We start from the raw sequence: 20,887 nt of genomic DNA, 5'->3' as shown, positions 1-20,887 counted from the left end.
TTCCACGAAGATTTTCAAGAACGCATCTATCGTGTCAATCAGGGACTGCCTGTATGTATGCTGAACTTCCGTCTTACCATGCGTAGCCAACCGTGCCAATTGAAGGTGCGGCGGAAGGACAACATACTACGTCTCTGAAATACAGCGGTGCCTTTGTGAAATCACGACTTGATTTGATGTGTCAGTGGTAACGACGATGGCAATGCCGCCCTCACCGTCAATGGGCTGTATGGCCCACAAAGCCTGTGCCTCGTTCCCGACCACTTCAAAGCGCATGGGCCCAGCGTTGGGGTAGTTGTCCAGGTCGATGGCCGTGATGTTGGCCCGCGTCGGGTCGTCGCTGGTGCACGATGTCACGTTGCCATTGAGCAGCGCGGGCGCGTGGTCGTTGATGTCCTGCACCGTCAGCACGAGCGTTCCCGTCGAGGTCATCGACGGAGAGCCTGCGGACGAACGGGGCAGGCGGTTAGCTACGTGTACGTCATGCTGCGAAAGAAGTTCAACGTACATACATACGTGCGTATCCTGCAAAAGAATTTGAACGTACATACGTATGTATGTACGCTGAACTTGTTTTCCACCGTACATAGCCAACCGTGCTCCTTGGAGGTGTGATGGAAGGATAACAAACTAAACACAAAAAGCAGCTTAAAAAAAATTGTTTTCAATCTAGATTTAAAATCACATAGCTCTAGCAGCTGCCTAATATCAGAAAAAAGAGTGTTCCAGATGGGCGCAGAAGCGCATCTGAAAGTGTGCGATGCAGTGACCGTCTTTGTTTGATGGCGAGCCAAAAGCCGCGACTTCCAATTCATGCCTGTGAAAATGGGCCTTGCGCGACACCTGCTGGCAATAGAAGCACCAAGCCGGCCGCAAAAACACGCCGGTCCATGAGGGCGTACGTGACACGCGCGCGCCCAGTGCGTGCGTGTACGTATGTCAAACATCTTCCCGCACCGTACGCAGCCAAACGTGCCAATTGGAGGTGCGGAGATCAGCGCGTTAAGCGCCGCGCGCGGCACCGCTGTCTTAGAGCGAGGCGGCGGGGAGGCATTACAGAAACTTGCGCCATTGTTTCCCGCGTGCTGACCACCAACAGCACGGCAGCAAACCTTCCTTTCGCAGTTTACCCCGGGAAGAGATGTAACGTTCATTGCTGTAGACGTGTCTACATGTGTGGCAAAGCGGTAAAAAACTGGGTTTTTAAGTCACCTTTTTCAATTTGGTTATCGGGCGGTGCGCGAATGCCGGCTATTTTAACAGACCGCGGTTATAACCGGGGCCTGACTTTCGTCTCCGCGGACGGCAATGGTTGCAACCCCTCTGCGCGGCCCAGAGCCCCGGTGCCGCTGACCGTTGTCCGTCACGCGCCGCGGCACCGCGCCCCTTCACCTACGGCGACCGTCTCTTTTCGGTGTCGTGCGTCGACAACAACCCCGGCGGAAGGCTTACCGTCCTTGATGGCCAGGATGGTGGCGGTGTAGGTGTTGTTGTACACGCACGAGCTCTCGCGGTCGAGCACGGCGGTGGTGTACACCGCGCCGGTCACAGGGTCGATGCGCAGCCAGTTTGCGGGGTCCATGATTTTCTGGTATCTGCAGCGCGAGGTGGGCTATGGATTAGCGAGTCATTTAATCAGAATGGATGTATGTTCGACTTATTTTCGCACCGTACATAGCTAACCGTGCCAACCAGAGGTGCGGGGGCAAGGACAACACACTAAACATAAAAAGCAGTTCTAAAGAAATTCGTTTTCAATCTAGATTTAAATGCGCATAGCTCCAGTGGCTTCCTGATATTGGAAGGAAGAAGCATTCCAGACGGCCACAAAAGCGCATCTGAAAGCGAGCAATGCGGTAACCGTCTTTGTTCGATGGCTGCTTCGGGGTTCTAGCCGTTAGCTCTGGGCGTGCTCGCGCGCGCTCGCGCGTGCGGGTGGGGCGCACCCACCGAATCCGAGCGTTGGGGTCCCTGTCTCCGTCCTGGGCCGTGAAGGTGGTGAGCAGCGTTGCTATGGCGACGCCCTCGGCGATGGAGACCCGGCGCTCAGGCGGCATGAACACGGGCCCCTCGGCCTGGTTCAACACGGTCACCGACACGGTGCTAGAGTCGTACTTGTAGCCCGAGATGACCTGGCCCGTGCTCGTTAGGAGCGGCACCTCGTTCTGCACGGAGACGCCCAGTTGCGCCTTCTGCATGGACTCGTAGTCCAGCGCCTGCCAAAGGGGGACAGCCGTGAGAACGTGAGCATCGGGAGAAGGGCAAAACATGGGGTAGCCCGGGTGGGTCACAGGTCAGAGGGCGGAGGTGGCGCCGCTGGCGAACCTGGGTCTTGTGCATCTTTGAGGTGTACGTTGAGAACCATGCTACTGCCCGAGTGTGTAAAGGCACGGTTCTTCAAGTACTTTTGGCAGGCAACGTAATAAAAAGAGGCGTCTGCGGGCATGCGACGTCATGCGTTTTAGCGGCGTCTCGTGTTGTTGTGACGTCATGACATCTGTACGTGTGACAACTAATCTGTGCTCTTTGTCTTCAGCTGTCTCATCTCTGTCTCGTTCATCTCTCGTATCATTAATTGCAATCTCGTGTCTACGTCTCCCTCTCATCTCTGTCTGCTGTGCATCTCTCTATCTATCGCATCCATAATTGTCATCTCTTACCAACGTATCTCTCATCTACATCTCATTTGAAAACCTCTTTGTCTCCCATCTGTATCGCTCGTTCAATTATCGCGCATCTCACCAATATGTATCAATTTGGGCATATGCGGGCAATATCTCTAGGCCCGGCTGTAGCTCTGCGGGCAACTCTGTAAGTTTTTTTGTCTGGCCAGCTGTGGAAGAGCCGCTGGTGTCAGGGGCTGGTGTAGGTTGGTGCTGGAGGGTGGTGGGGCGGTGCGAGGCGAGACCTTGACGGTGGTGATGATGCCCTGGTTGGTCTTGGGGTCGGTGCGCACGGCGAACCAGCCGCCGCTGTTGCCGCTCACGATGGTGTAGACGGCGCGCCAGTTCGCGGAGAACTCTTCGTCGCGGTCGCTGCAGGCGATCGTGGCCACCGTGGCACCCACCATGTTTTCCACCACTGTGCCTGAGAACTGCAGGCGTCGATAGACGTGGATGGAGCGGGCGGGGGGGACAGGGCAAGACAAGAGATTTAAATGGGGAGTGGATAAATCAACGCGCAGGCAGAGCAGGACTGGCCTTGGCGGCCAGGTGATCTGGGCAAATGCCCAGAATACAAAGCTGTGGAGGGGGGGGGGGCGTGCCCGATTCTGTCAGAATCAGAATCAAAATATTTATTCATCCTGGAGGAATCCGATGAGCTACGAAGATGTCTGGTCGGAACAGGTCAAAACTTTACAACAACAAACAATACAACACACGATAGGAGTACAGAGTGTAGGAAAGGTAAACAAATCAATTCACAAAAAGATGCAAATAAAACTCACCTAAACTATAAATGTGGTGGCAACTTTCACGCAGCGGATCCCGTGATGAAGAACAAAAGACAACAAACGACGAGGTTATTGTCGGAGGACAATTTAAATTTCTGGGGGGTTGGTTACATCCCTTCATCCACCCTGGGCGTCATTTACGGTAAGAACGGGCAATGCTCAAAAATATAAACAGATAATAATACAATATAATAACTGATAATAGTTTTTTTACCCTTCTATCTGGCAACAAAACTGACACTTTATTACAAGGAGTCATGTTTGCATAGACCACAATACCGGCAGTCATAATGCAAACAAAAAACACAACTCTGATAATGTGCACTGTCCTTGGAGTTGATTGGTCCACACTGTACAATTTTGCTTGTATCGTGTCCAACTATAACGCTATCACAAAAAAGTCCAAGGCAAAGATCCCCCCCACCACCCGTGTAGCTCACACAGGCTGTGGGAGCAAGTGCCATCAACGAGCAACTCCGAAGGGTGGCATGCCACTTTAGGGGGCGGGGGGAGGGGGCGGTGATATGGTCAACCACCACCACCGGCCACCTTCGCCTTCACGTCCCCATTGCTGTCTGCACACTCCACCCACTTCAGGCCGAATCGACCTCAGTATGGCCGCATCCCACACCACTGGATTACGGCCACGTCTCACCGCGCCGTGACAAACAGCATCGGCGCCCCCCCCACCCGCTCCAACCCCCCCACCCGCTCCAACCCACCCGCTCCACACCCGCCCCACCCTCATCGGTGTCGCAAAGCAGATGGAGTCCGGCTTCTTCTTCTGCTGCTGCCGCGAGCGCACGTGCGAGCACTCACGCTCTTGCTGCTGAAGACCGGGGCGTTGTCGTTGATGTCGATGAGGCGGACGGTGTAGGAGGCCATGCTGCTCAGGCCGTGGCCGGCGCCGATGCTGTCCGTCGCCATCACGGACAGCGAGTAGCTCGACGTGGTCTACGCGAGGATGCGGGCGGTGCACACGCGCCGGCTCGTGTTACCCGGGGGGGCTGCTTCCAACCCTCCGGCCGCCCTGGTTAATACTGCGCGAGCAGCAATTAACTCAATTAACTCAAACGTCGCCCCATAATGTGAAACTACTGCCGACTTTGTGCAACGTAGCGCTTCCGTGATAGCCTTGCGCCGTAATACACAATGTACTTACGATGTGATTCGATTTTTAAATCCTTCCTAGCTTAGTATTTTTTTCTGTACCCATAACTAGGGGTACGAAGACATTTCGAAGGCCGTTACAAATCAGAGCTGAGCTCGACACGGCCCCCGAAGCGCCTGATTTCTCGTCCAAATATTTCAACAGCCGTGTGGTGCCGTGGACTCAGCCCACTCCCCTCTGTCTCCCCGTAGTCCCACCGCACCATTGCACCGTCACCCCACCTTCCCTCCGCTGAACAGAAGCAACATTTTATTCTTGGCATCGTTTAAAACACAGTATGTGCCGGGTTTGCTGACCATGAACCAAACATGTATTTATTATCCATAAAAGAGAGTTTTTTTTTGGGTCAGATCGCATAAATATAAATGTGTCGTTAAACCCGCGACCACCCAACAGTCAGTTTGTAAGGATTGTCACGTAAATGAAGCATTCCAATTAGTTACAAGTTCAGCACACCGGTGTGTTGGAGAGTAAACCCACAACATTTACCACTCGAGTATGACGTTTCACCGGTAATTACAACCAGCCTCATCAGGCGACAGCCAGAGTTGTGGAGAAATCCTCCTGTTTCGGTCTCAAATAGAGACCGAAATACATTTATAATGACGAAAAGTGCAGTGGACAACTCCGGGCTATCTGCCAACGAATCGTGACGACGATGATGATGGTAACGAGACCCCCTAAGCGTCTCGCCCCCTCGCTCAACACAGAATATCAGTTGGGGGGGGGGGGGGGCGGCTAAAGTCAGTTGTTAACAAATGAAAGAGGAGGCAGTCTCACCTCGCGATCGAGGCCGCTGGATAATGTGGTGACGATGCCCGTCTTCTCGTTGACAGCGAACATTTTTCCTGACGGAGTCTGGCTCAGAATCTTGTAGAAGAGCCGTGCGTTTGCCGTTTTCGGGTCATCCCGGTCCGTGGCAATCAACTGCATCACCACGGTGCCTGCAAGTCAGGGGATGCGCGAGGAATGAAAATTCAAACGAGTGAAGGTGGGGGGGGGTAAAGGTGACCGGGCGGCTCGAGAGAGAGGTCAGAGCACTGAGCTAGCACCGTTGAAATCCTGGGTTCCAACCCATTATAGAAAGAAGTTCTTATGCTGAGATTGCCATCTCACTGGGAGATCGGAGTAAAAGCTGAAAGCGCGCGGTGCCATGGGGTTGCTGCAGGGGTCGGCCTGGCTTACCGGGCTGAGATCCCTCCTTGACGGCGCCCTGGAAGGAGATGTTGAAGACGGGCGGGTTGTCGTTCTGGTCAATGATGGTGATCTTCAGGTCGCATGGATCCTCCACTTGCACGCCACTGGTGGATATGGCGTGGCCTTTAAGCTGCCAGAGAAAGGCACACATTTGCAATGGGGGCCGTGCACGTGAAGACTTAGCCCCCTTGAAAGGGTCGTTTCCCTCAACGTGACGCGCAGCTCTGATTGCTGTGCCTAAATGGCGGTAGCACGACTGGGATAGCATTGGTGTGAGGGTGGAAAGACAACAGTTTTAAATGATTGTCAATACATGTCGGTCATACCCACCTGTCAGCATATGCTCTTGAACAAAGATGAAGATTGTAGAGATAAGATGGCTATGGACTCTCCAAATATCGCCTATTTCCAGCATTCTAAGGCTTAAATCAATAAAATATTTAACTTGCTGAAATGCGTACTTTGGCATCGTTGGTAGAATAGCAATGCACTTTGCTAAGGAAAGCCCCACTGAGTCTCAACAAGCTGTTATTCAGGAGGGTGTTGCATTGAGATGTGTCACCAATGTGGCATGTGCATGGGAGAAAACTGCCTTACTCAGAGACAACCCACTCAACGTGATAGCTTAAGACTAAAATCTCCGCACAATTTGTATTCATTATTTCATTGCCATGCAGCTATCTCCTGGACAGACTGCAATGCAAGTCATCCAAGTACTAGCCAGATTCAAAATTCTGCCGAGCCTTGGTGATTTCATATCGAATGCATGTAGGGTGATGTGGTCATAGAAGATTCTGCTGGCGATGATAGTTATCAATGATTTAACAAACCATGGCAGATGCGGATACCAGATGCACAAATGGAAAATTAAAAACTCTCCAGGAGTGTACAACTGTGGCCATCCATGTTGCACACTCGAAACGAATGACGTGGGCAGGTGCTCCAAATCGAGGGCAAACACATTTATTGTGGTCAATCTGTAAGATGCAACAGCACGTGTGTCACACACAGACACAGCAATCTTCAGCCGAGTCGCCATTAACCATGTGACTGGTGTACAAGTCCGGTTAGTCAATAACCCTGCCAGCCACCTACCAGCACAACTCAGTCATCACATGCTGGTGTACACACGTGCGTTGATGTACTGCACAGCACATAGGGACTTATTAAAAGAGTGGTCCATTCCTAATGTGCCACATCCAGAATAGACCGTGAAACGTATAACAACGCAATGCCCGGTCCACAAATATGAAGGAGACATCACAGCGATGACACTCCGCTGCTGCTCACGTGGTTGTCTGGCTTGAACCCCTGAATGTGAAATTGTAGTTGTTGCTCTGCAACTACATCAGCCATACGACATGAATAATAATGATTTAAAAAACAACTGAAAGCTCATTGTGAGGTGGCACCAGTTGAGAGCTCCCTAAAGCCTGTTTCACAATGATCATGATGGTACAGGTCATGATAATGATGATGGTACAGTCATATCCATGGGTATTAAATGCAGGTTGCGGATTAACCGTGCTTGTCAAAAATTAATCATTCGTTGAGCTCCAGATTTTTGACTCAGTTCCCATATCGCGGCAAATGTCAGAAAGTAAGCGAATTAATTTAACAAACAATACCAGCATAGAGCACATCCTGGCCATCACTCGCTTTCTGTGTTGGTGAGCAATATTTGCTATTACGGATGCTTCGTGTTATTCGTAAATTTGTTTTTATCTGGGCCACCACTCCCACAATTTACAGCCGGTGACCGAGAGTTGACCAGCAGTGACGTAAATCAGCAATAAAGTAAAGGCGTAGCCCTGCAAATCGCTCACTCTTTCCACTGCTGGCGGATGGGACTGGAGGAAGCTCTCGAGAGTTCACTGGAGGGTGTTTTGGCCTACTCTTCCAGACTGGTCAGACGTCTCGGAAGAGGTAGGAGTACCCACGCTTAAACCCCACCACCTGCCCATCGCTCTACTGTGGTGGAGGGGCAGGGGTTGGTGTGTGCGGGGGGGGGTAATGAGGAAACCGGCACCGAACTTTCCGCTGCTTGCCGCACTTTACGAGACACAAGCAGAATTTTGAATGAGTGACTCAGAAGGAACGAGCAGAAGGGAGAGTTTCCAGATTTGCAGCTAAATTCCATGCACCTACCCACGTACTCACATACTCAAAAGGCAAAGATGCCCCACATAGTCTGTAACAGACTGTTGGGGCAAATGCTGTTAGTGAGCACCTTTGAAAGCCAGCACGGTACACGAGGGGGTGGGTGGCCAGCACCACGCCCGGCCATCTTTGCATCCCGAGTGGTGATGTTTACACGCCGCACCAGGTACTCAATTGAGACTGATTCGAAATAGGCGAGGTTCAAGACCACTTCAGATAACCGTCTTCATGGTATGGGAATCGAACTCGGGTTGCCGAGTTTGTAGCGCAGCACGCTAACCGCCACACTACAGCTCACTCACTCAATCAGACACAAATACACAGATCCCCCGTATAGCCTTAACAGAGTGTTGGGGCAATGGCTGTTAGTGAGCACCTTTGAAGGCCGGGATGGCACACGAGGGGGTGGGTGAACAGCACCACGCCCAACCGCCTTTGTCTCCAACAGTGGAGAAATTTACACACCGCACTGAGTTGAGCAATCAGTCGCACACTCACTCACCCTGAACATCTGGTACTCCTCCCTGTCGATGGAGCGCATCACTTTGAGCTCCCCCGTGTTGCTGTCGATGATGAAGAGACCGACAGGGTCCTGGTCCGCTCCACTCCCCGTGATGCTGTAGCGCAGGTCGTAGGTCACAGACTTGTCCGACTCGATCTGCGTGCAATCCACACGGCGTCCGTGTTTGTTGTTGTAACGTTCCTACCCCTGTTCCCCTACTGGACATGTGTGAAAAAGAGCTTCATAGCTCATCGGATTACTACAGTTTAAACATTCTCATTCTGGTTCTGTCCCTCGATCGCTCTTTAACTATCACGGACCATTGTGACCGTGCAACCCAAACTTTGGACCATGTAGTTAACCTCTGTAATCTGTGCTCCTTCAATCGAGGAGAAATAGCAAAACTACACGAACTGTCTCCCCTGGAGCATCTCTTATCCTGGCCAGCAGACCTCGATATTGGCATTTAGCTTCTGAACATATTGCTGTATGCACGAATAAAATGCACAATTGCAGCCGTTTTGTCAATCCACTGCAGGATGAGGGCCCACTCATCGCCAGCAATGTCGTGGGGAATATGTCACTAAACTTGAGGTCAGTGCCGGCTCGTGAAGGATCATAGACGTGGAAGCATAGATGTAGAGTACAAGAATTATGCTGCGTGGTTGTCCGCTGCCTACAACGTAGCACAGCCCCGCATCTGACTATGACAACCGCCTATGGTGTTGCTGTCGCTCCTGCTTCTGACGATGCTGCTGCCGATGCAGCTGCTGCTGAATTTGATTAATGAAGATGATGATGATGTTGCTGCTGATGGTACCGCTAAACATGATGACGCGATTGCTGCTGATTCTACCGCTGATGATTATGATCACGATCGTCATGCTGCTGCTGCTGATGATGATTCTAATGGTGGTGCTTCTGCTGCCGCCGATAACGATGACAACGAACGTGGACCCCCCCCCATCCCTTGCACGCACAGAGACGAGGAACTCCGGGAAGGGTCCAAGTGAGTTCTCGGAGAGGCTGATGAGCGGGATGTTCCACTGGCGCTTCTGTCGGCGCGATGACCCCGTCCTGGGCACGAGCTCATCCCAGTGCAGCACGGGGGAGCGTGGGTGCACCGCCGAGTTGCTGGCTCCGCCCGGATGTTTCACCCTGACCTGCCGGCGGGGTCAATCGCAGCGATTAGCGTTTCTGGAAGAGTCAAGGGCCTGCCACAGGGGTCGAGGAACCTACTCCACGTGACTTCATTACATCCGGCCCGTGGCCACGTGAGGCCGGCCCGCCTCAAAACGACCCACAAAATGAAATGTATCTATCGCTGAGAGCATCTTGGGAGCACTGCGAATATTTTTCACCAGGCAACGACAACACTGAGTTTTTAATTTTAGCACTTTCAGTCAGCTCTTGCCATTCAAATTTGTAAAGTAGTTCTGAACACAGTCAATAAATACCGTCCTAATCTGATGTTGGCTGTGATCAGGAATCAAACTCGGGACAATGCAGTCACAGTGCAGTGCATGAAGCACTGCGCCACTCCTCATCTGACCCCTATCCAATTACAATTTGTAATTTTCTAAATCTAATGTCACCGCAGCCTTGGATCTGTGTTACTAACGGTGATTATGTTCATAATAAGCGCACACCTTTCGTAAGGGACATGCATTCTAAAAATAACTCCATTTCTGATTTCAGTGTTCAATGCAATTCACAGAAATCCTTTCCGCTGAAATTGCCTCATAAAATAAATGTAATAGTATGAAAAAATAAGAATAAATTTTACCCTTTCTCGCAATGCAACATGCAAAAAAAATCCTCTGGTAATTGTTTGCATGTTCACAACAAGTATGTGTGGCTAATGCAGACCTGATTCCTTGCCAAAGTTTTCTCTTTGGAGTTTGAACATCTTAACCCCTACTCTTGGTTCTTTCGGTAAAGTCACGTAGAAGGGAAAAAATAAAATAATAAAAATATCAAACAATAACATTCTCATGACGTTTCGACTGCAACACACGCAATCACACCTGATGATGATTGAGCATTTTTCTGTTTTATATGTTTATTATTTTATTATTTCCCTTCTACGTGACTTTACCGAAAGGACCAAGAATATGAATCCCTGCAGTCACGAAAGCTTTAAATCTAAATCTTAACCCCTGTTTTATTGCCAGAAAGGGTAGAACCTATTCTTACTTTTAATACTTTGATAGTGGCGAAAAAGATCCCATGATACATAACTGCAATGTTTGATGGGCACACGTGCAGACAAGTGCATGCACAAGACAAAGTTCAATCAGCACGTGGAAAGAAGTGAGCCATACAACACAGAAAATAATACATCGGCCTCAATGTAATAATCTCGACAGCACTGAACCAAATTTTTTTTCACATTTTCTGCAATAGATGAGAAACTCATTAGACAGAGAGCAGCAGACAGCAGGCACCGCATTTTGCCACTGCACTCAAAATCAAGATACACTCACAAAGAGCACAGCATCTTTACTTTACCTTAAGCCTCGAACAGTTTTCTTTTTTAACCAGAGTGAATTTACGTAAAAATGCGCATTTGTCACCATATGCCATAATATTCCATCATGTGTACCACAAGGTTCGTAAATTAATATTTACTCATATTCACTCTTCACAAGAATCGTAGATCAATGTGTGTTGAGAGCATAATGTAAAAAAGGGCCGGGGAAGATGGTGATTAATGATCTTGTTCGTGCTGTTCAAATACAAAAAAACATTTCACTTTTTCCAATTATATTTAAATTGCCCAAGAAGGCAATAAACGTGAGAAGGTAATTGCCCACGTGGTGCTCTCACAGCTATCAGTGTTTCACTTTGTGTCAGACGGCCCTGGAAGATGACTTCACCCCACTTCTTCTCAAGTTTCTTCAAAGGCGTCATCATGGACCCGCAAAAAGTGCTCGACGCATTATCATTCAAAGTAATTGTTTCGTTATTAAATCCCACCGTTGCAATGTGCAGCTCCGGTGAAAAACCAACATTTTATACGATGTAAATATAATATAATGCATATTATGGACGATGCATATTTTCAGACAGTTGTTGGCAACAAAGCTGCGCCCATCAAGGCCGTGGCTATCGACACAGATTGGAGCCAAAGACCTGAGCGGTGCCGGCTCAGTGTTCTGGCACCAGCCTCCTGAGTCACCCGGCCACCTTCGATTAGCACGGTTGGCTACGTACGGTGGCGAAATAAGTTCAACATGCACACGTACAGAGGTACTTGTGAAAATGGGATGAGCTTTCTCTAAAAAACTGAACTCAAACTATTTTTCGATTTAAAGCTTTCGTGACTGCAGGGATTCATCTTATTGGTTCTTTCGGTAAAGTCACGTAGAAGGGAAGTAATACAATTCATTCAGACGCTGTCTCCCCGACAGACCTGGTCTTCACCTGAGGATGGCTGCTTGCGTTGTGGCCGAAACGTCGTGAGAATTATTTTATTATGTTTAATTTGTATTATTTTATTACTTCCCTTCTACGTGACTTTACCGAAAGAACCAAGAAGATCAAACTATTTTTTATTTTACCAGGGAAAGCCCACTCAGCTATACAGCTCTTTTCAGAGGAGACATGGCCACAAATGATAGCTCAACGAAGCGGCTTATCGCGCGGAAACTTACAGCAGCCAATACTCTCTACACGCATGTTGATTCTAAATGTGGAGGGAACAACCGGAGGACACCAGAGAAAAATCATCGCGACCATCGGTCAGAACAAGAAAACCCCAAATATACAACAGGTGTCAGGGTCGGAATCGAAACCCACGGCCTCCTGCATACCAGGTGAGGTAGTTAACATCTCGCCACCGTGGTGCCCTTACTCTACACGACACTGTGCATAAGTCACAGGGGTTTGGAGCAGTGCTTTGTGGTTAGTTAAATCCACTGTGTGCCTCATACCAGGTGTTTTAATCAAGGGCACGAGCCATGCCTGGGCTGGCCTAATCCCTTCATTAAAGCCACTTTTGCCAGGTGACGCAAAGTGCAGCAAAAAGTTGCAAATTTGGGGCCCCATTAAATCATGCTCTGGAATGTCTTCAATTATTATTTTTATTCTCATGAATGACTATCCCCCCCCCCGCACAAATAATGAATAAGCTGTAATTGTTGCGTTTAAAATGCACACCCTTCATGTTTAAGGGAATGAAATCACCGAGTGATTCATAAAAGGATCACTCATACCGTATGTATGAGCGTTGAGGAGAAAAATGAATTTCAAGTAAATACCACCCATTGGGTCAAACCAATCAAACATATACGCAGGTTCATGACATCATTCAAACACGAGAGGAACGTGAAGCTGCATAGGTGTAAAACGTGTGTTTAACAATAATAATCATAAACTCACACAAGGCCTCAAATCCCTTTACAATATGAGAGTAAACTCCTGTGATGGCTCGATATTGTGGCCAACTTCTTTGAAAAGAATAAGTCAGTCCTCAAACACTCAAATTATTACAAAATCCACGAAAGGCCCATGACCCTTCATTAATTGACCAACGGACCAAAATATAACAATGTGTGTGCGCAGCATCGGGTGAAGAAGCCATACGCATCAGTTGAATGTAATTCTTGCCATCGTCAGCCAATGTTCAATCCATCGCTGGATGAAGACCTCCTCAAGCTGCCGCCACCTCTCATGATCCTGCGATGTACGAGTCAACCTGGCACCCTCTGCACGTGACCTGAATTCATCACTCCATGTCTGTGTTGGATGTCCTCTTAGATACGTTCCATTCCTTCACTGCCACCGTGTTATTAATTTCCCGTGGGCCATGCCACTGTTATTACTTTGACTATGGGCCATGCCACTGGTATTACTTTGACCATGGGCCATGCCGCTGGTATTACTTTGACCGTGGGTGATCATGCCTTACAGCAACGGGTCCTACCCTAGCCCACTTAACATTCCTCAACTGTTTGAATTATGTCTTTAAACCTGCATATTGCTCTCTAGTTCACGTATTCGGGATCATTTCTATAAATTTTACATTACTATGAATGACCTATGGGCTATGTTAAAAAAATAAGCCAGATATAGTACTGCTTCACGAATGAGAACGTTTCTCATAACTTAAATTAAAGTTAATTAGTTTAAATTACATTTTTTAACCTTTTTTAGGGATGCAGCATGTGTTTGTCAAATCAAGTAAAGAGGCAAAGAATAGAACTCCAATTATCTGTAATGATGTGGGGTGCTATTACCAAATTAGTTTATACATGACTATCTATAAAAAGAATACAATTTACAGCCGATTTTTTTAAATGTGGATAATGCAATGAATTTTCCATACACTCCCCCTATCTGCAGCCACTTTTCAGGAACTCCTCTTACCTATTATATAAACAGAAAAAACAGGAAGATAACAGAAGCGAAGATAGCAGAAAGAAAACAGGACAACGAGCTCTAAAAGGTTCACAAGATTTGCCCGGGGCCTATGGTTAACAGGAACAGCGAACAATGCGGTCATGGAAAAAAGGTGTTCTACTGCACTCGTGATCAATATAACTTCAGGGCTTCTTTAATGTACGTACGTACATATGTTGAACTTCCTTAGCACCGTACGTAGCCAACCGTGCTAATCGGAGGGTACTGAAACGAGCTGCTGTGCCGATTCGCAGACGCCCGGAGAAAGACGCGTGCTTACCGCAAGCGGTTTCCTGTCTTCAAGATGATGGACCTCTGGCTGGGGTGTTCCCTCCCCGTGCTGCACGCTCTCGTTGCAGCGTCGCGTGTCTGGCAGCGGGAAGAGAGGAACACCGGGGTCGTGAGGTGAAGCGACGACGCACGGCAAAGAGATGTAACTCGCCGCGGACACCCTGGTCCTCCGCTGAGACCTCGTTTTTAGGCCATGGGTTAACGATAGCCAATTAACGTAGGCTCCTTCGATTCTTTCACCTGTAATACTGCATGCAGGGACAGTGCTCTCGATCTGCACACGTGGAAGTCGTCTCTTGAGAGGTAATATCAAAGAACATTCATCCATCTGATTCCATGAATGATTTGAAATCAACCCTGAACTGGACATAAACGGGCAATTAACATGCATCACAACAGTAGGTTGTAGTTTGCAGATATAATCGTTAAAATGTTGTTTGTGTGCATATTAATACATCACGTATTAATGTAAATCACGTGTACGACCAGTATCATGTGAAACCCTGTGTTAGGCTATGAGAGTTCATCCTTGGGTAAACCGATGAGGACGGATCATTGTTATATATATAAATACATTATCCTCATACTGCAACTGAAATTCATGGTGATCATCTATCATTAAAAAAACACAGTTATTATACGGAGTGTGAATGAGATGCAATTGCATTTAGATGCTTTATAAATCCAAATTTACATGGAAATTGTATTGTTCTGTGTATATGTTGTGTCTCTCTCTGTGTGTCTCTGTGTTGTCTCTCTCTGCTTAAAACGTCGTATTCTATTATTTAATTCATTTTCTTTCTACGTGACTTTACCGAAAGAACCAAAGAGTAATTCCTGCAGTCACGAAAGCTTCAAATCAAGTTTGAAATTGTATTGTATTGTGCAATGCCACTCTGGCCTCCTGTTAGGCATATGTTAAAAGTGTGATGGGTGCTGCTGCTGCTGCGATTTAGCTGCCTCACTCGTCAAGGCAATGAGCTCATTGCTGTGGCGCTGCTTCCATCACAGTAATCCCCGAGTACAAGCGGAGTCCAGACATCTTGGCACAGGTGTCATCGCAAGCATGGGCCACACAACATTTAATTTTAGTCTCTGCAAGGATGACCTCACCATTTAGGTCATGAGCCAACAGGGAGGGGGCAGGGTTGTGGGTACCACCTGGGGTGGCAAATGTAGAAAGCGTAGCTCTCCATTGTTCTGTACACAAGCCATCCGAGGTCGAGGGGGATACTTGACCATATTTCACCTTTCTCATCAGTGCAGGTCGGTGAAGGTGGGGAGCACAAATGTGAAAGCGTGCATGTGCAGTACGACAGATTTATGTTATTATTTTGCACTGCCCTCTGCTGCCCACCACACCCAGGCTGGTCCCCAGCTTAGCTTCCAAGGCCTACTAAAGCGACGTATGATACAAGATACGTGGTGTTTTATGATCGAGGGTATATGTGGTGCTGAGAAAAAATCTACTAATTTTGAAACTGTGCTCTGTATACCTACATGCAGAGCAATTTTACTGTGCTTCCCTATCATAAATTGTCAACGTTAAATGCATACACAATGCAGTACCGCCAACAGGAATTCTGACATGCATTTGCGCCTACAAAGCATACTTTAACGCTGAGCACAGCGAATGCCATCTCACGTCCATCAGCTTTATACATCCCACGCGGGTTATTGTGCACTTCACAGAGGCTCCAAGATATTGTCCACAGGACAAGGCCATAAATGGTCACCCCAATTCTTATCTACCCCAATTCTTATCTAGCCCGAACGCTTTCACATTGACGGGATGTCGAAATTCCCAAATGACTCTCACTTGGGGTGGGAGAAAGCATGTGGGATTTGGACATTTCGAAGCCTGCTTGCCGCACGTCTACTCAACGCTAGAATTGAGGCAAAAGGCGGCTCAGATTAAAGGGTTGATTGAAGACCAGGCATTGTGTCACAGGGTGGGTGTCGTATTACCCTGTAATTATGTTCATCATCCAAAGGCGTAAAGTGGGAGATGTGGATGGAGGCCGACGGAGCCAGCACGTCGTCTCTGGCGTTTATATGAACATCATAATCCACATTAATTAGCGTGCAAATTATTAAGAAAAGAGGCGATTATAACTGCTTAAAACTGCAGTTTAGCTCGTCTGGAACGGGCGTGTGTGGGGCTCGGTAACGTCATGGGGACAATGAATGTGCTCACCTCCAAGTGTGTGTGGGTTGTTGTTATTCAACAGTTGCTGAGCGTAGGCCCAAAACGCCATTGGGGCCAGCAAACAAGCGGCACTATTAAAGTCGTAACACGGACGAGCGAATGCGTTTCTCGAATGGAGAGAAAAGTGACGTCGGGAGAGAATTCCAAAGTTGAGCAGCGCAGGGGAAGAAGTGGAAAGATAAGTGTCGTGATCTGCAGTGTGGTGAGTGTGTGTGTGGGTGAGTGTGTGGGTGAGTGGGTGTGTGGGTGAGTGTGTGGGTGGGTGAGTGTGTGGGTGAGTGTGTGGGTGGGTGAGTGTGTGGGTGAGTGTGTGTGTGTGTGGGTGAGTGTGTGAGTGGGTGGGTATGTGGGTGAGTGTGTGAGTGAGCGGGTGGGTGAGTGTGTGTGTGGTGTTGTAGTGGGGAGCGGTAGTGTAGCGGTGAGCGCTACGTTGCGCTAACGAACCCGGGGACCCGGGTTCGATTCACGTTCAACACCCAGTTACGATTATCTGAACCGGTCCTGGGCCTCCCCTAGGTCGACTCAGCCTCAAATGAGTACCTGGTGCGGTGTGTAAACATCGCCATTGGGGAGACAAAGGCGGTCGGGCGTGTTGTGCTGGCCACCCACCTCCTCGTGTACCGCTCCGGCCTTCATAGGTGCTCGCTAACAGCACTTGCCCCTACAGTCTGTTAAGGCTATAGGGGTATCTTTGTCTTTGTGTGGTGTTGTGACCTGCAGTGTGGTGTCTGAACACAGTATGGACGAGACAAACCAGTCGGTGTCTGGTGACAAAGTCCACAAATTGAGTGGAGGAATCAATTGGTGAAGAAGTTCGCGTAAAGAGTGACCGTGGTTATACAAAGAGAAGAGTGACTAGGAGGTGACTGACCACTGGTGAGAGTGAATCGTTGAGTACTGGATCGTCAATCCATCTGACTGCTTTACATTGAATTATATCGAGCGCAGCGAGGTAGGACATGGATGCTTCACCTCAGACATGATGGCAATATTCCAAATTCAGCTGAATTTGTGTTTCATATGAGACTGTAGCAATAATTATCCGGTGTACAGAGGGAAGGTTTTAGTCACTGGAAAGAAAACCGAGTCTGATGTTTACGGGTTGGTGGTGAAATGCCATTGAGTGTAGTGCGGAGGGTTACGAAGGGAATGAGTATAAAGTCCGACTCCTCTTGACTCAGGTCTGCCTCTTCCCACATCTCGCCAAAGTAACTCAGATCCACACCGCATTAATGGGATAGCAGAATAAATCAGTGATTTCCCCACTCAGTTGAGTGCGAGGCATTTTCCAATCTATTTACAAACCTAAACATTAATTCGAAATTCCACATTGGTATGGCGAGGGCAAATCTTTCCAGAGGACAAGCATTGATGTTGCTACCGTAGAAAGAGGCACCATATGCTATGGATTATAAGACATACTCTTTATTCCTCCTGCATTTAAAATCAAAAGTTGAGAGAGGGGGCATCTTATGTTCCGCTAAGTGTGTGTGCGTGTGTATGTAACCAGATTTGTATTACTTTATTGACACCTGGAACACGTTTGATGTGCGTCTTACTTTCCGGAGCTTTCTCATCATCCAGGGGAACGCAGTGGGGGGGGGGGGGTGAAGAGCTGAATTTACCCCCAACCAGCATTTGAACTTCTGATTGCGAGCCGCGTACTCTAATCACTGCGCGATCCGGGGCTGGGCCGACAGGTGAAGGTAGAAAAATTATAAACTATATAAGACTATAGACTTGTTTTTATTTTACAAGGTAAGGCCCACTGAGCTATGCAACTCTTTTTCAAAAGTGACCTGGCCACAAATGATAGCTCAACGAAGTGGCATATCTTCTTGGTTCTTTCGGTAAAGTCACGTAGAATAGAAATAATAAAATAATACAAATAAATCATAATTAAATGATTCTTTAATTATTTTGTCTTTTTATTATTTATTTTAAAATCACGTTAAATAATACATTTTTAATGTTTTATTTTTATTATTTTATTATTTCCATTCTACGTGACTTTACCGAAAGAACCAAGAAGATGAATCCCTGCAGTCACGAAAGCTTTAAATCGAACTGGCTTATGATGATGTTTTTAAAAAAGAACGAGCTAATGTCCGCTGCCTGTAAACTACTTTACTGCGCTTGGCTACCCACTGCCCTTCTGACAATTAGCAATGTGCACTCACAAAGGAATACAAAAGCCACGAAATCTCATTTTCGTGGAAACAGTGGCATACCACCCTCCCCTAGTCATTGCAGTAATCGGAGAATTTAAGCCACAAGCTTAAAGACAGAGAACGGGAGTTTAGAGGCTACACGGGGGTCTAAAATGAAGTTCCGCTGGCGGGGGGGTTGGGTGGAGGGGGGGGACGACTGCTGTTTGTGGGGGGCGGCGGGGGGGCTGCGGCCCCTTTGCTGGGAACGGGCGGGAGCGGAGTGCTGCCGTGTGGGACGTTAGTTCACAAGTTTGCATGTCGCGTGTCAATTATTTCATTTTGTGGTGTTTATGAGACGTATTCTTAGGTTTTTTCGGTAAAGTCACGTAGGTAAAACATTTAAATTAATAAAAGTAAAATAAAAATAAAATAAAAATCACGACGTTTCGGAGGCAACACAAGCTTCCACCTGAAGACGTGACTTTACCGAAAAAACCTAAGAATATGAATCCTTGCAGTCACGAAAGCTTCAAATCTAGAATTTATGAGACGTCTTCCACTCTTTTGCCCTCCCTTCTCCCCCACCCTGCCCCCTGCCGTTCCCCCCTTTCCCCTGACCCCCGTCCCTTTCTTTCTCCCAGGACATTATTTTTCTTTCCCCTTATACCCTTTCTACTCTCCAATATAAAACTGGGGGCGTCGCGATGGCGAGATGTTAACTACCTCGCCTGGTATACAGGAGGTCATGGGTTCATTCCAAATTACCTACTATAATCACCCAGAAATGTCTGTCCGTCCCGCGCGTGACGTCACTCCACATGAGGCCCACCCCTCCCTCATTAATATTCATGAGTGGGTGGATTTTTATACTAACGCAGAGGAAGGTCGAACTGAATGAAATAATTTATTATGCAAAGTCGCTTAAAATATGACGACGTTTCTTTACAGAAAGTGACGGTAAAAAATAAATATACGCAGCACAGTGCTACATCCGTGCGTGACGTCACTACAAAGAGCCCTCCCCCCTGCATTAATATTCATGTCCGCGAGGAAATTTCCACGAACGCACAAGAAGGTCGCGCACTCCACATGCCGCACCCCTCCCCTCATTAATGATCATGAGCGGGTGACGTCACTCCACATGCCGCACCCCTCCACAATAACCATGAGGGGGTGACGTCACTCCACATGCCGCTCCCCTCCACAATAACCATGAGGGGGTGACGTCACTCCACATGCCGCACCCCCCCCCCTCATTAATGATCATGGGCAGGTGACGTCACTCCACATGCCGCACCCCTCCACAATAACCATGAGGGGGTGACGTCACTCCACATGCCGCACCCCTCCACAATAACCATGAGGGGGTGACGTCACTCCACATGCCGCACCCCTCCACAATAACCATTAGCGGGTGACGTCACTCCACATGGGGCAACCCCCCCCCCCCCTCGTTAATAATCATGAGCTGAACAATTTTTCAATTGAATATTTTAGATTTACTGCAATATACACACCCCGTGAATTCACAGTGTACGCGATTCATCGTGTAGGGACATACTTCGCACTCACGCGCTATGCGTTTCGCAGTTATGCGCGCAAGAAAAACATGTAAATATAATAATGTAATAAAATTATTGATTGAATGATTATTAAATACTAAAGTAAAAAACACATTTCGATTTAAAGCTTTCGTGACTGCAGGGATTCATCTTCTTGGTTCTTTCGGTAAAGTCACGTAGAAGGGAAATAATAAAATAATACAAATTAAACATAATAAAATAATTCTCACGACGTGGCCGAAACGTCGTGAGAATTATTTTATTATGTTTAATTTTTATTATTTTATTATTTGCCTTCTACGTGACTTTACCGAAAGAACCTAAGACGGCGCAGCCGTCTTAGAAGCGGCCCACGGAAGCGTTCAAGAAGCCCTCAAGTTACTCCTCATTAAGTCATCTCTGAAAGTAGCAATCGTTTTAATCTCAATTAATTGTTATTCAACTCATTATGAAGTATTTTTTTGTAATGTAAAATTTTTTAAATTAAATATTACATTTATACGTCTTTTGTAAATGCAGGGCTAAAATAATTAAATGAGATGATACTTAATATTTTCTTCAGTAATGCACCCCCCCCCATATAACATACATGTCTATGGGAAAACAGGCTTCATACAGCGATTCGACTTACGCGTTGTTTTTCAGGAACGCATGTCGCACGTTATGCGAGGTACGCCTGTTTTTACTAAAATACATAATTTGAGTAGATTCCATCACCGTCTTATGCACGGAAAAAAATACCGACCAATGAAAATGTAAACCGGCACATATCTACGTGCCACGTTTTA

General features: G+C 47.6%; 1 protein-coding gene across 1 annotated transcript in view; it reads right to left on the bottom strand.

Moving 5' to 3' along the window:
- The window catches only part of LOC144942974 (B-cadherin-like), a 44,209-nt gene that overhangs the window by 10,160 nt on the left and 13,162 nt on the right, over positions 1–20,887 (bottom strand). The window contains exons 3-12 of the mRNA XM_078870056.1: positions 14,168–14,256; positions 9,465–9,647; positions 8,485–8,640; positions 5,811–5,952; positions 5,406–5,569; positions 4,274–4,408; positions 2,909–3,094; positions 1,951–2,216; positions 1,453–1,595; positions 216–443 (exon numbers count right to left, since the gene is read on the bottom strand). Coding sequence (XP_078726182.1) covers positions 216–443; positions 1,453–1,595; positions 1,951–2,216; positions 2,909–3,094; positions 4,274–4,408; positions 5,406–5,569; positions 5,811–5,952; positions 8,485–8,640; positions 9,465–9,647; positions 14,168–14,256 — 1,692 coding nt within the window. The remainder of the gene's footprint in view (positions 1–215; positions 444–1,452; positions 1,596–1,950; positions 2,217–2,908; positions 3,095–4,273; positions 4,409–5,405; positions 5,570–5,810; positions 5,953–8,484; positions 8,641–9,464; positions 9,648–14,167; positions 14,257–20,887) is intronic.

This window comes from Lampetra fluviatilis, chromosome 29 (genome assembly GCF_964198595.1).
Source record: "Lampetra fluviatilis chromosome 29, kcLamFluv1.1, whole genome shotgun sequence".
Classification (NCBI taxonomy): Eukaryota; Metazoa; Chordata; class Hyperoartia; order Petromyzontiformes; family Petromyzontidae; genus Lampetra; species Lampetra fluviatilis.
Note: the sequence above shows the minus strand (reverse complement) of the source record. Positions and strands in the feature narration are given on the sequence as shown.